General features: G+C 27.8%; 2 protein-coding genes across 3 annotated transcripts; both read left to right on the top strand.

Moving 5' to 3' along the window:
* The first annotated feature begins 3419 nt into the window (after positions 1 to 3419).
* Positions 3420 to 12423, top strand: LOC127279923 (uncharacterized). Of its 2 annotated transcripts, XM_051302579.1 has the most exons (8): positions 3420 to 3573; positions 3649 to 3753; positions 9367 to 9522; positions 9712 to 9899; positions 10117 to 10335; positions 10421 to 10687; positions 11234 to 11443; positions 11617 to 12423. In XM_051302579.1, exons 3-8 carry the CDS (start codon positions 9378 to 9380, stop codon positions 11938 to 11940), a joined length of 1353 nt encoding a protein of 450 aa, XP_051158536.1. In that variant the 5' UTR covers positions 3420 to 3573; positions 3649 to 3753; positions 9367 to 9377; the 3' UTR covers positions 11941 to 12423. The 2 variants fall into 2 exon arrangements, with proteins under 2 accessions (XP_051158536.1, XP_051158537.1); XM_051302580.1 differs by lacking the exons at positions 3420 to 3573; positions 3649 to 3753 and having other exon boundaries at positions 9257 to 9522.
* On the top strand, positions 6799 to 9222 carry LOC127279936 (uncharacterized). Its single transcript, XM_051302596.1, has 2 exons — positions 6799 to 9118; positions 9215 to 9222. The coding sequence occupies exons 1-2, from the start codon at positions 6799 to 6801 to the stop codon at positions 9220 to 9222; spliced, it is 2328 nt and encodes a 775-aa protein (XP_051158553.1).
* Positions 12424 to 12744: the final 321 nt, after the last annotated feature.

Genomic DNA, 12744 nt, shown 5'->3' with positions numbered 1-12744 from the left:
CGATATTGAATACATTTTTAACACTGCTTGCATTGCACTTTTTCGATTATCGAACCTTGTGAAAAGACTTGATGGTCGTAATGGCCGTCCATGCTGAACTGCATTTTGAGTGTCAATCTCTGGAGTTTAGCTTGAAAAAAATTACATTATAATGAGTAAAAGTATAAATCTGGTTTTATTCAGACAAATCTTATATAATCTTCTTAGGTCGTTGATTTATTTTTATTATTATGTTTAATATTATTTAATAAGCAAACAGATTAGAGCTTTTAAATATAATCAGAAAAAAGGTTGTGTTGTTTTTAAACAAATTCGTATCATAATATACAATCTTATAAAGTAAAAAATTTCGAGAGTTGGCAGCCAAAGTTGGGAGTAAAAATTTTGAAGTTCCAAATGTGAGTTAACATTATATTAACTCTCTTATAGCATTAACTCTCTATAGTCGAAAAATGATCTCCCTTAAGGAGGTATAAGAGTTTAAATGGCTTAAAAACAAGGTCATCTTTAGGATTTTTTTTCTGATTTAAATATTTTTAAATCGCTCATATTCTATTCGATATATAGGGGAGAATGGGGCAAGGATACACTGTAAAAATTTTTAGGAACTATCACCAACCTTTTTTGGTAAATATTTCATATTAATCTTTGGGAATATTCACTAATATTTGTAGAATATTCCCTAAAATTTTAGGGAAAAGTTTCTCCAGAAAATTTTAGGGAATTTTCCACAAAATGTCCTTCAAATTTGCGTCACTAGAATTTTGGGGAATTTTAACCAAAAAATTTTTTACAGTGTAGTTACCCGTGCAGAAATTTTGGTCTGGGCCTCTCAAGGCCCTTCCCAGTACGCCTGGATTCTGGCAAGGGCCTGACATGGCAAACTGGCAAGGCCCTAGTAATGGCTTGAAACGGTTTTGCAAGGATTTGCCCTACTTAGGGATGAACTTGCCAGAGCCATGAGAGTTTTTCTGGGAATTACCTTATATATTTTATGACAAAAATAACAATCAGTGAAAAATGTAATCCAGGCTTATAATCAGTTGTAATGAGTAATTGATTGAATCAGTAAGCAACAAAAACTTGTAACAAACAAAAACAGAAGAATGCACAATTCTAGCCTGACAAATAATAATCCCAAAGTCGACCCAACTTCAAATATGTATAGTAACACCAACACTATAAGCAAAAAAATTAAATACGGAATTAATTATAACACATTGTTTATTACTGGAGACCTTATATTTACCTCTACCTATTATTATTTAACGCAATCGCTTACATAAATTTTGAAAAATATTTAACGCTCCATGGGATCGAACCCCCTAACCTAACGCTCCGTAATCTAACACGCTAACCATTACGCAAACTTAACGTGAGAAAATAAATATAAAATTGATTTGATAAGTTGCGACTGAGGAAAATGAAGACTTGAGCAGCAGAACAATAAAGAAACAATAATTATATATAAATTATAATTTATTTTCAATGTTAAATAATTTATTTAACATAAGTCAATATTTTCATTTTTTTATTTTATTAAAACTTAGGAACATAATTTTTCTTATTATCTAAAATATAGATAATAAAGTAAAAAATCGGACAAGTGCGAGTTACACTCGCATTAAAACCGAGGGTTCCGTACCCCTAATCCTAAAATTTGAGGGGATTAATGTGTGAAGGCCGATGGAAAAATTCCAATTTTGTTTAATTTTTCCTGTAATGTGAGCATGGAAATACATAAAAACACATAGACCGAAAATTATCAGTTTTTCCTTGAAAACGCTATGATAATCAACCCCAATCGTGCTTACTATATTTTTTTGTATTCTACACGTATAAATGTATAAATAATTATGTCTATAAAGATAGACATAATCATAGACATAATCTAGGCATAAATTTTAAAATAATGTGAGCAGATAGATTTGAAAATAAATTAATAAAACTAATAAAAAATAATGATATCAAAACGATTTTATTTAAAGAACTATTTATAATGTAACTACATAACTACATAACTATTGAGTGAAAACCCTGGAATATTTTTTTAAAATCCATTTTTTTTGGCTAATAATTTTTATGTCGTCAATTTTTTGTGATGACAAATACATACATCAATCCTTCTTCTGAAAATATTATTATTATTATTATTATTAGATATTATATTAGATATATTATAATATTATATTATTTGTTTATAAATGATAATTACTACTAGATTTAATAATTCCTGTTACTTGCACATGGTCTCCTTTTTCAAAAAATGAATTTTCTGTTTCAAAATTTTTAATTTTTATTTCAATTTTCAGTGTGCCATCACTCAATGCACCCCGAATAAAAATTTAAGACGGCAGATGTAAATCTTACATCACATCTGTATAGAATTTAAGACGGCCATCTACACTGTAAAAAAAAAGTTTTAAATTAGTACCCTATTTTGGTATTAAAATAGTACTCACTGAAAATAGTCCCTAGTTGTATTATTATAGCACAGTATATGATAATAATTTGATTATAATACTACAAGTGGTATTAATTTCGTACTAATGCAAAGTACTGGCCAAATTGTTCGTAATTAATGTCTTATAATAAAGTTATTATATAAATATTAAATATGAATAAAAATTATATTTATATAATATTTGTTCTTGTCTTAAAATAGAACATCACATTTTTAATAAATATACACGTATAACGTGATATACACACGTGTTATATACTAAAATAACAAAGAAAAGTTTTTAATTATAATTGTATTGTAAGGTAAGTTTATTTATATTACAATGAATATAAATATTCCTGATATTATTATGTGTATTTACTTTTTTGAAGGGTTAATGCCATGGCACCAAGAAACGATTAACGTTGAGCCAATGAAAATTATTCATTAGAATGATTTCCATTTAAGCGAAAGGTTTTATTGGCTAAAAGTTTTTCTCTTTCACGCCGATATGGGACTAAACCTTTATTCTGAAAATGTCAAACAATGAAGGCTAACGCACAATAAATTCGCAAACATAAAGCATATATTAGAAGAAGCGTATCGCAAAATTTTATTGGTTCGTCATTTGATTGGAATTTTCACAAGGGCCAATCAAATTTACTTTTTACTTATACGACACAGCAAATTCATCACTTGTGAGTTTCAGGCGATTTATCGTTCGCGCCATAAAGTAAGGAAAGTGAAAATATATTGATTGTGGTAACATCAAGTTTTTTTCGAAAGGAAAGATTTAGATTTCAACTGGCAAGTAAAACAAACGTTTCTTTTTTAATACGATTATGAAAAGTTATTCGAATCAATAATTAGAGTAGTGTGTCACTGTAGAAACTTAATACTTGTGATAATTTCTTTCATTCTTTAAAATTCCTAACCTAAAAATGTAATCTAAATACAATTGTGAGGAATGTTACAGTGTAGTAAAAAACCAAGAATAAGAATTTTTTTAATTAAAAGTGTAATATTTATAAATAATTTTCTACAAATATCTTTATCTTTTGTTTATAGTTTTCGCAAATGTGCCATAAGCAGGCCTGGCAATAAGGTTCCCTTTCCTTGTACAGAGTGACGTATGTACAAAAATACATCTTTGTTAACCTCACTGCAAATCGGCAAAAATACCAAATGTCTATAATTTTTTACAGATTTTGGTTGACAGGTATAAATTGAAGGTCGACGCATTGCAACGTAATTTCCTGATAAGGAATATTTTTAATAAAGAAGTGGACGTCACAGAATAATTAACGAAGGTATTTTTCTTATATTTATGTTCCTAAATTTAAATATGAATTAAATTTGTGGTAAATAATAATAAATCAGAATCATAAAATAAATAATAATAAATAAATAATTTATAATTAAATTTATATTAAAAATTTCCTAATTTTAAAGGTTTATTTTTAAGCTATCAATTGTGGATAACATTCAAATAACTTTTTCTATAAATTGATTATCTTTCAATTTTAAAATTTCCTAATATTGTCAACTATGTATAAAAGTACATTAAATTAAATATTCGAAAAATTTATTTATTTATTATTCATTTATATAAAATATTGAACTCTTGGAAATCTCGAAAAACAATCAATAAAAACTTATATGTTCAACAATTTTTAACAACAAACTAATTAATTTTTAGTTTTTTAATTATTTAAAACATTAATATTTTTAATGCTTTATAAAAAGTATATTTGATTTAGGGTAAACAATATTACGATTTTTTAAAAGTTTACGTTGACATATTATGTTTGCAGGCCTCGGATAGTACGACTTTTTCAACTTTTTTAGACTATTTTTAATAAATGAAACTTTTTACGACTTACTTTCAAAAACTGCGACTTTTTCGACTTTTTTTCTAAATTTTCCAACAAAATAGTTCTTTTCTAGTATAAAGTGCAACTTATTTTTATTTCTATACTAAATAACTATATATATATATATATATATATATATATACGATTTATGAATGTAGTCAACTCATTCAACAATTATTTTTTAATAATTTTTTTAAGATAATTAAAGTATTGAAATAACTATATACTTAACTCAAAAATTTTAAAATAATTAAAATTTCGTAAAATTTTAATCAAAATAACAATTTTTTTAAGTGTTTTAATTAAATTTTTGAAATATACACTACCGTCCGAAATTGTGCGAACTCTGCTTTTTCAACAACTATAAAACTGTTCAAATCTTCAAAAATATTAAATCTAAAATTTTTTCCTCTTTATTTTATTAAAGCTAATAAAATTCTGAAAGAAATGACACCTTGACAAAGAGAATATGTTAATTTTTCAATTAGATATCTAAGAAAAACCCAATTTTCAATGTTTTTACTATTTTTTTTATTTCTCTGGCAAAAATTAATATTTTTAAACGTTCTTAGGCTCATTGAAATCGTATTTTGTTATGCAATTCAAATTATATAAAACAATTCATGTACACATTCTTCCCTAGCGTATGCAAACCGTGAAAGTTGGCTCATAAAATGTCAAAAAATTTAAATTTAATTCTACAATAAAATATAATGTTTAAAAATCAAGTAAATATATCATTCTAAACTTCTCTGATTTATGTAAGTAAATTTAAGATTTATACATTTTACTGATCATTTTTTGTCATATAAATATTAATCACAATTTTTTGACATTTTATGAGCCAACTTTCAGGGTTTGCATACGCTAGCGAAGAATGTGTACATGAATTGTTTTATATAATTTGAATTGCATAACAAAATACGATTTCAATGAGCCTAAGAACGTTTAAAAATATTAATTTTTGCCAGAGAAACAAAAAAAATTGTAAAAACATTGAAAATTGGGTTTTTCTTAGATATCTAATTGAAAAATTAACATATTCTCTTTGTCAAGGTGTCATTTCTTTCAGAATTTTATTAGCTTTAATAAAATAAAGAGGAAAAAATTTTAGATTTAATATTTTTGAAGATTTGAACAGTTTTATAGTTGTTGAAAAAGCAGAGTTCGCACAATTTCGGACGGTAGTGTATAATTAAAAAAAATTTTAACAATTGAAATTTTGTAAAATTTGATAATAAGTGATAAGTGTTTCATTAAAATTTATAAAAAATAAGTTTTGAGGAATTTTAATTGAAAATTTTGAAAATTAACTTCATAAAATTGTTTTACATTTTTTTTTAAAAATAATTCTTTGAAAGTTTTCATTATAATTTTTTTAAAATTCAATTCAATTTTTTTTAGAAATTTTCCAAATTTTTAAAATGATTCTTCAAAAAATTGATAAGCTTTCAAATTGTCCAAAAATTAGTTTAACAAATTTAATTATTTTCCATAATTTTCATTCCAATATTTCTAAAAAACTAATTCTTATAATTTTTTTATCATAATTTTTCAAGATTTGAAAATTTGAAAAAATAAAATAATCAACATTTTCAATTTTGAATTCAGAAATCAGTAATGGGTCAGAGAAATATAATGAAATTCGGGTAACAATACTGAATAAAGTCATCGACTTTTTAGTATCTTTAATCGATTTTTTTTGTGCCTCAAAGTCGATCCGAGCCTGTGTTTGCAAGGCTTGTTCAATTATTTTCACATTAAAGAGATTTTTCATTTTTATTTATCATCATTTGCATTGCAATTTGTCGTTTTAAAGTTATATTTCAATTCTCTGTCTCTGGTAACAGTGTCTTGAAGAAGTGAACTAGATTAAAAGGTTTCATACATTTATATTTTTTGAAAGCGACATAATTTGTTAAGTTTAAAAGTATGTGTTTATAAATACTAAAGGGACATCGAAATTTACGTTGTAGATGAATTTAAATTTTTTTTGAGGCTATTTAAAAAAAATAATTGTGAAAGTTTACACTTTTTAAAATATAAATAATTCATTGCTTAGAACTGTAAAAAATATAGAATAAATTGTCAAAGAGATTTGAACCTAATGTTCAAATTTTCTTTCTCTTCAAAAATAAGAATTGAAACAAAAAAAATATGAACAAATGAAGTGCTTTTCTAAATTTTCTTAATAATTAATTATATTAAATATGTCATAATTTCAAAAAATAAATCAGCACTCCTAAAATAATGTAAACTTTTATGAACTAAAATTTCGCTATTATTTTTTTTAATTGTTTTTGAGTCTTTGAGACCAGAAATGTATTGTGTAATCTCCTAATTATTTTTAATGACTGGTAAATTGAAAATTTTAAATTGGCAAAGGATAACTTTAAGAAAAATATGAATGAAAATTTATGGCGTTTTGAAGGTCTGTCCATGTTAACGTTCTTTTACTGACCACCTCAAGTTGTAAGGACGATGGACAATTTTTTCTATAACTTCGATTCAGACGAGGATTCTGAAGAAGAATTGGAGGAAGTTGACGTAGATTTCGAAGACAACGTTTTGAAGAGAGCCATTGGCACGTTTATATTACGACTAAGGGCGTCATCCAATTTGAGGCAACCAAATATTGACCAGATTTTACTCAATTTACGAGAAGTAGTTTCTACTTATGTAAGAACTACTTTACATCACGTTGAGGAAGTTTTGGAGCAGAATGGTATAGAGTTACGAGAATTTGTTAATATCCAGGAAGAACTCAATTTAATTAACTGTACTCAAAATTTGGATACGAAGCATAAGCAGGATAAATATTTCGAACATGCATTCTCAATGATAAAGCCTCAAAGGTATGAATTGGGCAGGAGGTTTATCAGACATGGAACCGGCACCTGTGGGAATGACCGTCCTACAAAATTACATAAGGACGAAATGATGATTGTTCCAATTGCCGACGTTCTTAAACAATGGATAAGACATCCTGAGTTTAGAGATGTCCTTCAGCAGCATATTCCTCGAGATAACTTATTGTCATCTGACGAAGATGGTCTTATCTTTTTCCAAAATGCCTTCTTTGCTCAATATAGGGATGCATTTAGAATTATTCTTGGATTTGACGAAGCCCAGATGTGCAACCCAATTGGTTCTAAAGCTGGTCCTAAACACAACTTAGGAATGATATATTGGACTTTGGGAAATATACATCCAATGTACAGATCCAATTTAAAATTTATGAATCTGGCTGGAATTGTTAAAAGCGAAGACATCCAAAGGTACGGCATGGATGCCATTCTTGCACCAATTGTTGAAAATATTCAAGGTTTGGCAAATGGTATTGAGATTGAAAATGGGGATATAATTCGTGCAAACCTATTTGCAATCTGTGCAGATAATCTTGGTCAGCATAAGATATCAGGATTTAAAGAAGGTTTTACTGCGCAACATCCTTGTATTTCCTGCGAAGCTAATTTACATGATGTACGAACATTAACAACCGAGAATGTTAATTTAATTAGAACTCCAGAAAGTTATTTACGTCAAGTTTATGAAATTGAACACGCTGTTGGCGCAGAAAAGATAAGACTTTCGAAACTTTACGGCATTAATCGAGATACAATCTTAAACCAAATTGAAAACTTTAGTCCTGTTGTTAATATTCCTCCAGATGTTATGCACACTATTTTAGAAGGTGTTTTTCATAGAACAATTCAGCTTTATTTGCGAAAAATGTGCCTTATAGATCAAAGAATTACACTTGATGAATTAAACGATAAACTGCAGAATTTTGATTACGGCTATACTGAATTGTTGTGCAAACCGTCTGTAATTAAAATGCAGCATTTAACAAACAATTTCCACCAATCTGCATCACAAACATGGCTTTTAGCAGTAATATTACCACTTATTTTGAGAAGTATAGTAGACGAAGATTGTGAGTATACTCACAATTTCTCAAAATTATTAGAAGTCTCGTCTATTGTAATGGGGCATTCGATTAATAGAGGAATGATCGACTACTTAGCTATGTGTATAGCAGAATACCTTACCGATTTTAAAAGGTTGTACTCCGACGAAAATATGAACGTTGCGGAAAATATGGAAAATATGAACGTTGCGGAAAATATGGAAAATGAGGTTATGCATATTGACGGTGATATTGCGATTGAAAATATTGGCAACGAAAATGATTCTGGTGATGAAAATGAGCCTTTCCAAAATGAAGAAGGAAAAAAATTCACACCAAAACAGCATTATATGACTCATTTTCCTCGCGATTATGTAAAATTTGGTTCACTAGTTCAATTTTGGTGCATGAAAGTAGAAGCCAAACATGCTTTATTGAAGAACAAAGCAAAATGTGTTCACAATGCAAAAAATCTTGCTTTCACATTAGCGAATTGGCATCAAGTGAACCAAACTTTCCAAATGACGCATACATTACTGAAAGAGGTTGTGACTGGACCAAGAAAAGTAAGATTGACCGAGACCTTACCATTTCAACATTTATATCCAGATAACCCAACACTAACATTGGTTTCATGGGTTAGATATAATGGAACAAAATATACCGCCAGGAAGTGTTACATTCCAGTAGGGTACAACGATCAAAATTTCTTGCCACTATTTGCTGAATTATTCAATATTGTTATTGAAGATAATTTGCCAGTTTTTATATGCCGATTTGTCGAAACAGTCGAACATAATGTTCGACTAATGGCTTATAGAGTGGTAACTGAAGAAAACAATTATGTTAAATTCACGTTTAGAGACCTCATTTCACCCAATGTGTATCACAGTCACATTTCCGAAGAAGACATTTTTTTAATTGTAAAGCAGAATTTTTGTGATTTACATTAAATTACTGCGTCTTAATATTTTTTAAATTAAAAAGGTTCGTAAATTTGTGTTATTTTGAAAAAAGTTTTATTTTGTAAGAAAAATTGTTGTGGTCTTAAATAAAAACTTCATTTTCTTTCACATAATATTTATATTAAACTACATTCGATATTTTACATATTTTTACAGATTTTACATATTTTACAGATTTTCAAACAATGAGTGTGTGTGGAAGAGATTTCCGAAATACATTAAGAGGTGCTTGTGTTGAACATTCAGACTGCCTGGAATATGAATGGCTTCCAGACATTGGCTATAACTGCATATATTGTGGATGTTTGCCTGTACATCATAAACGAATAGGTATCAAGATTATATAAATTATATTTTATTATTAATTATATTAATAATAAAACAATATAAAGTAATATACAAAAAGCATCATCGTGTGAAAAGTAATTTACTGATGATTGGCAACATTTGTTTGTGAATTGGAATATTTGAAATATTACAATATAGGTATTACAATGTTTTCACATTTCTCTATTGCAGATGAAAATAACTCAGCAGTAATCGTTGATCGAGACAATGTAAGCAGAAGTGAACCAGAAATTGCTGGTCCTTCAAATGAAGTAGAACTTCCTCCTCCTAATAATTCACCTAGTACATTAAGTGGAGTTGAAAGAAACAATAATTTCTCTCCACCTCGAAATCACACTTGCATTCAGTGTCAGCAGCAGGTAAATATCATCCTCCAATATATAAGAATATTTAATAAAACTTATTTATTTGGATATTAAAACGTCCCGAGACTAAATTAAAATTCACTATAAATTCTCCCCTAATAATTTTCGTGCCTCTTTGTCTATTAAATAACATTTTTCAAACCTTCTTTGATTTTCTATAAAACATTTTGATGTTCCTACAAATCTAAAATAAAAAATATTTAATCCACAGGTTACTCTTGAATTTTTAATTCCGGACATATTTCGCCCAAACTTAATGAAATCTATTAATTCGGGTCTGATTGACTACAAAGAGCAATCCGAAATCATAAGGACCGTCGCTTCAAATATGATACAACACGAGAAAACAAATAAGGACCAAGTAACTGAAGTTGCTGTCGCACTAGTTCAAAAAATTCCTTCATTAAAGGGTGTCTTCGGCATAGAATATGTAAGAATATATTTCTATACATTATATTATGTATTTACAGTGTCTTTGTCTAACAACAAACAAGATTAATAAACATTACTTGTAGATGGGAGTAGAAAAATCATTAAAAGACTGCATTAAAAGACAGAAATCGAAGAAAAAGAAGAATTCGAATTCACAAAATTCTGATTTAGACTGGCAAAAAGAGCAGAGAGAGATAATGGAAAGAGAAGTTAGAAAGGGGAAGGATAGGAGTAAGGACATCCTTAGAAGAACACTCCAACAAACTAGGGAATGTCGTTCTAAGGAGAATAAAAAATTAACTGCAGGAGAAATGCTGCAAAAATATCCAGCATTCAAAGTACCAGAAATGGTAAGATAAACTTTACACGGAGAAAAATATAGAGTAACTTTTACTACTTTCATAGTAAAACCTAAGCTGTCAAGAATTTCTGCGCATTTCTGTCAATTTTTAATACTTTCCGAGTAAATTTTACTCCATTCGAAGCACATTTTTGTAAAAAATTAGTAACATTTACTTCAAACATATAAAAAATTTACTTCGAAAATACTGCCGTCCAAAGTAAAAAGATACATAAGCGACATTGTCGATTAGGTTCTTTTTCTTATGCTTATACAATAGAAATTATGACCTAAGCGACAATGTCGCTTATGTATCTTTTTACTTTGGACGGCAGAATAGTACAAGTTGACAGAAATGCACAGAAGTTACTGACAGTTTAGGTTTTACTATAAAAGTACTAAAAGTTACTTTTTCTTTCTTTCCGTGTATCAAACCGTTAAGGTGGCAGGGTCATTGGAAATACAAATTTATAAACAAAATTTTCTGACAGAATTTTTTTTTCATTTTAATTAATATTTTAAGATAATATTTGACTCTAGATATTCTTTTTTTCAGATCATTTGGGAATTTTCAGATAGTTATAATCTTCCTTTATCTGCTTTACGGAAAAATTGGATAGAAGCTCTTCCTAAAATTTTAACTCTTCTGCCATCTACATCTAGAATAGATGTTAATGGTCAAACTGTCCACGTTTTGCTTACTCTGCCAAAATTATTTCCCATAAGAAATAAGGAAAATCGGAAGGACTTGCTAATAATTCATAAAGTAAACATTTGAAAAATATTTTTAGAATGTAGTTATCTGTAATCAATTTATTTAAATTAAAGTTAATAATTTATAGAAGTAAGAACATAGTAAAATATTAAAAAATGAAATAGAAATAATATATCCAAAGCAAAAAATTGATAAAAAATTTTAACAATTTGATTCTATTACAGCCTGGAACTTCACTGGATAATCTTACTCCTCAGAAAAATGAACCACCTTTTTTAAGTGCAGTCGGGAATGCTGATGACGATAAGCTTAAATTATTTGGCTATGTTGATGGGATTGCTATGTTCAATAATGAACCAATGGAAGCTTTAATTGAAATGATGGCAATTTATTGGGTATTCAATATTCAATTTCATTCAACGCAGAAGCACCCACTGTTGTTTATATCTGCGTGCTTATTTAGGAAAGATTCGAGTAGACTATTGGGGCAAACTTTGGCAAAAGCTTTATCAGTTACAAAGCTTCTGTCTACTGCGAGAATTTCATAGTCGCCTATAAATTTTAAATCGGAACCTTTACTTTTCGTTTCATCGTCATTTCGTATTGAATTCTGTTAATATATTTATGTTGTGTAATTTTCCTGACGGTTACTGATCTCGATTTTATAAGACTGATTATTTTTATTTTATTTTATAATATTGTATAAAACTTTGTTTTTATACAATTTCTTAATCGAATTAATGGACTACATTCGTTAAAGTCAAACATTACCTCAATTTACGCCTAATGTACAACATCCTGGTTTCGTTGATACTTTATTAATTTAGCACCGAAAACTGTTAATTTTTTAATTGAATTTCAACACCACTAACGTTGCTGTTCAATTATTACTTTCATATAAAAATAGGATTTTATTATTTCAATATACTGCGATAATTTTAAAGTAGAGAAATTGTAACTCTTAAAACAAAATAAGTACTTTTTATTTTATTCTTTTGAACATAAGTTCTCCCACCGCTCTTGTTGTTAACAATTTAAAAAGAATAATATATACTTCAGTGTTTAAAACAATTTATAAAATGATTTCGATTTGTAAATATTTATTACTGATTTCATTATTACTAAAAGAAAAATCATTCTTTATAAATAAAAATAAATGGTTATATCGCTATGACTCCATAATACTACCCAATGGGTAGTATTATAATAAAACAAAATATATTTTTCCTTATGTGATTTTAATATTTCCTTGACTTTTTATATTTCCGTTAATTTTAATGAAAAGAATAGAATATGTTCTTTTAGCATAGAATATGTTTATCTTGCATATAATAATATTTCTTCAGCTTATA

The sequence above is a fragment of the Leptopilina boulardi genome, unplaced genomic scaffold (assembly GCF_019393585.1).
Source record: "Leptopilina boulardi isolate dan_hultmark-lab unplaced genomic scaffold, ZJU_Lbou_2.1 LbouV2_226, whole genome shotgun sequence".
Lineage (NCBI taxonomy): Eukaryota > Metazoa > Arthropoda > Insecta > Hymenoptera > Figitidae > Leptopilina > Leptopilina boulardi.
This window is presented reverse-complemented; position numbering and strand designations above follow the sequence as displayed.

Bases quoted from the DNA above. Each gene is read 5' to 3' on its own strand.
- LOC127279923 (XM_051302579.1), top strand. From the start codon at position 9,378: ATGAGTGTGTGTGGAAGAGATTTCCGAAATACATTAAGAGGTGCTTGT. The intron at 9,523-9,711 runs GTATCAAGATTA...TCTCTATTGCAG, and splicing joins TGTACATCATAAACGAATAG to ATGAAAATAACTCAGCAGTA. The intron at 11,444-11,616 runs GTAAACATTTGA...ATTCTATTACAG, and splicing joins ACTTGCTAATAATTCATAAA to CCTGGAACTTCACTGGATAA.
- LOC127279936 (XM_051302596.1), top strand. From the start codon at position 6,799: ATGGACAATTTTTTCTATAACTTCGATTCAGACGAGGATTCTGAAGAA.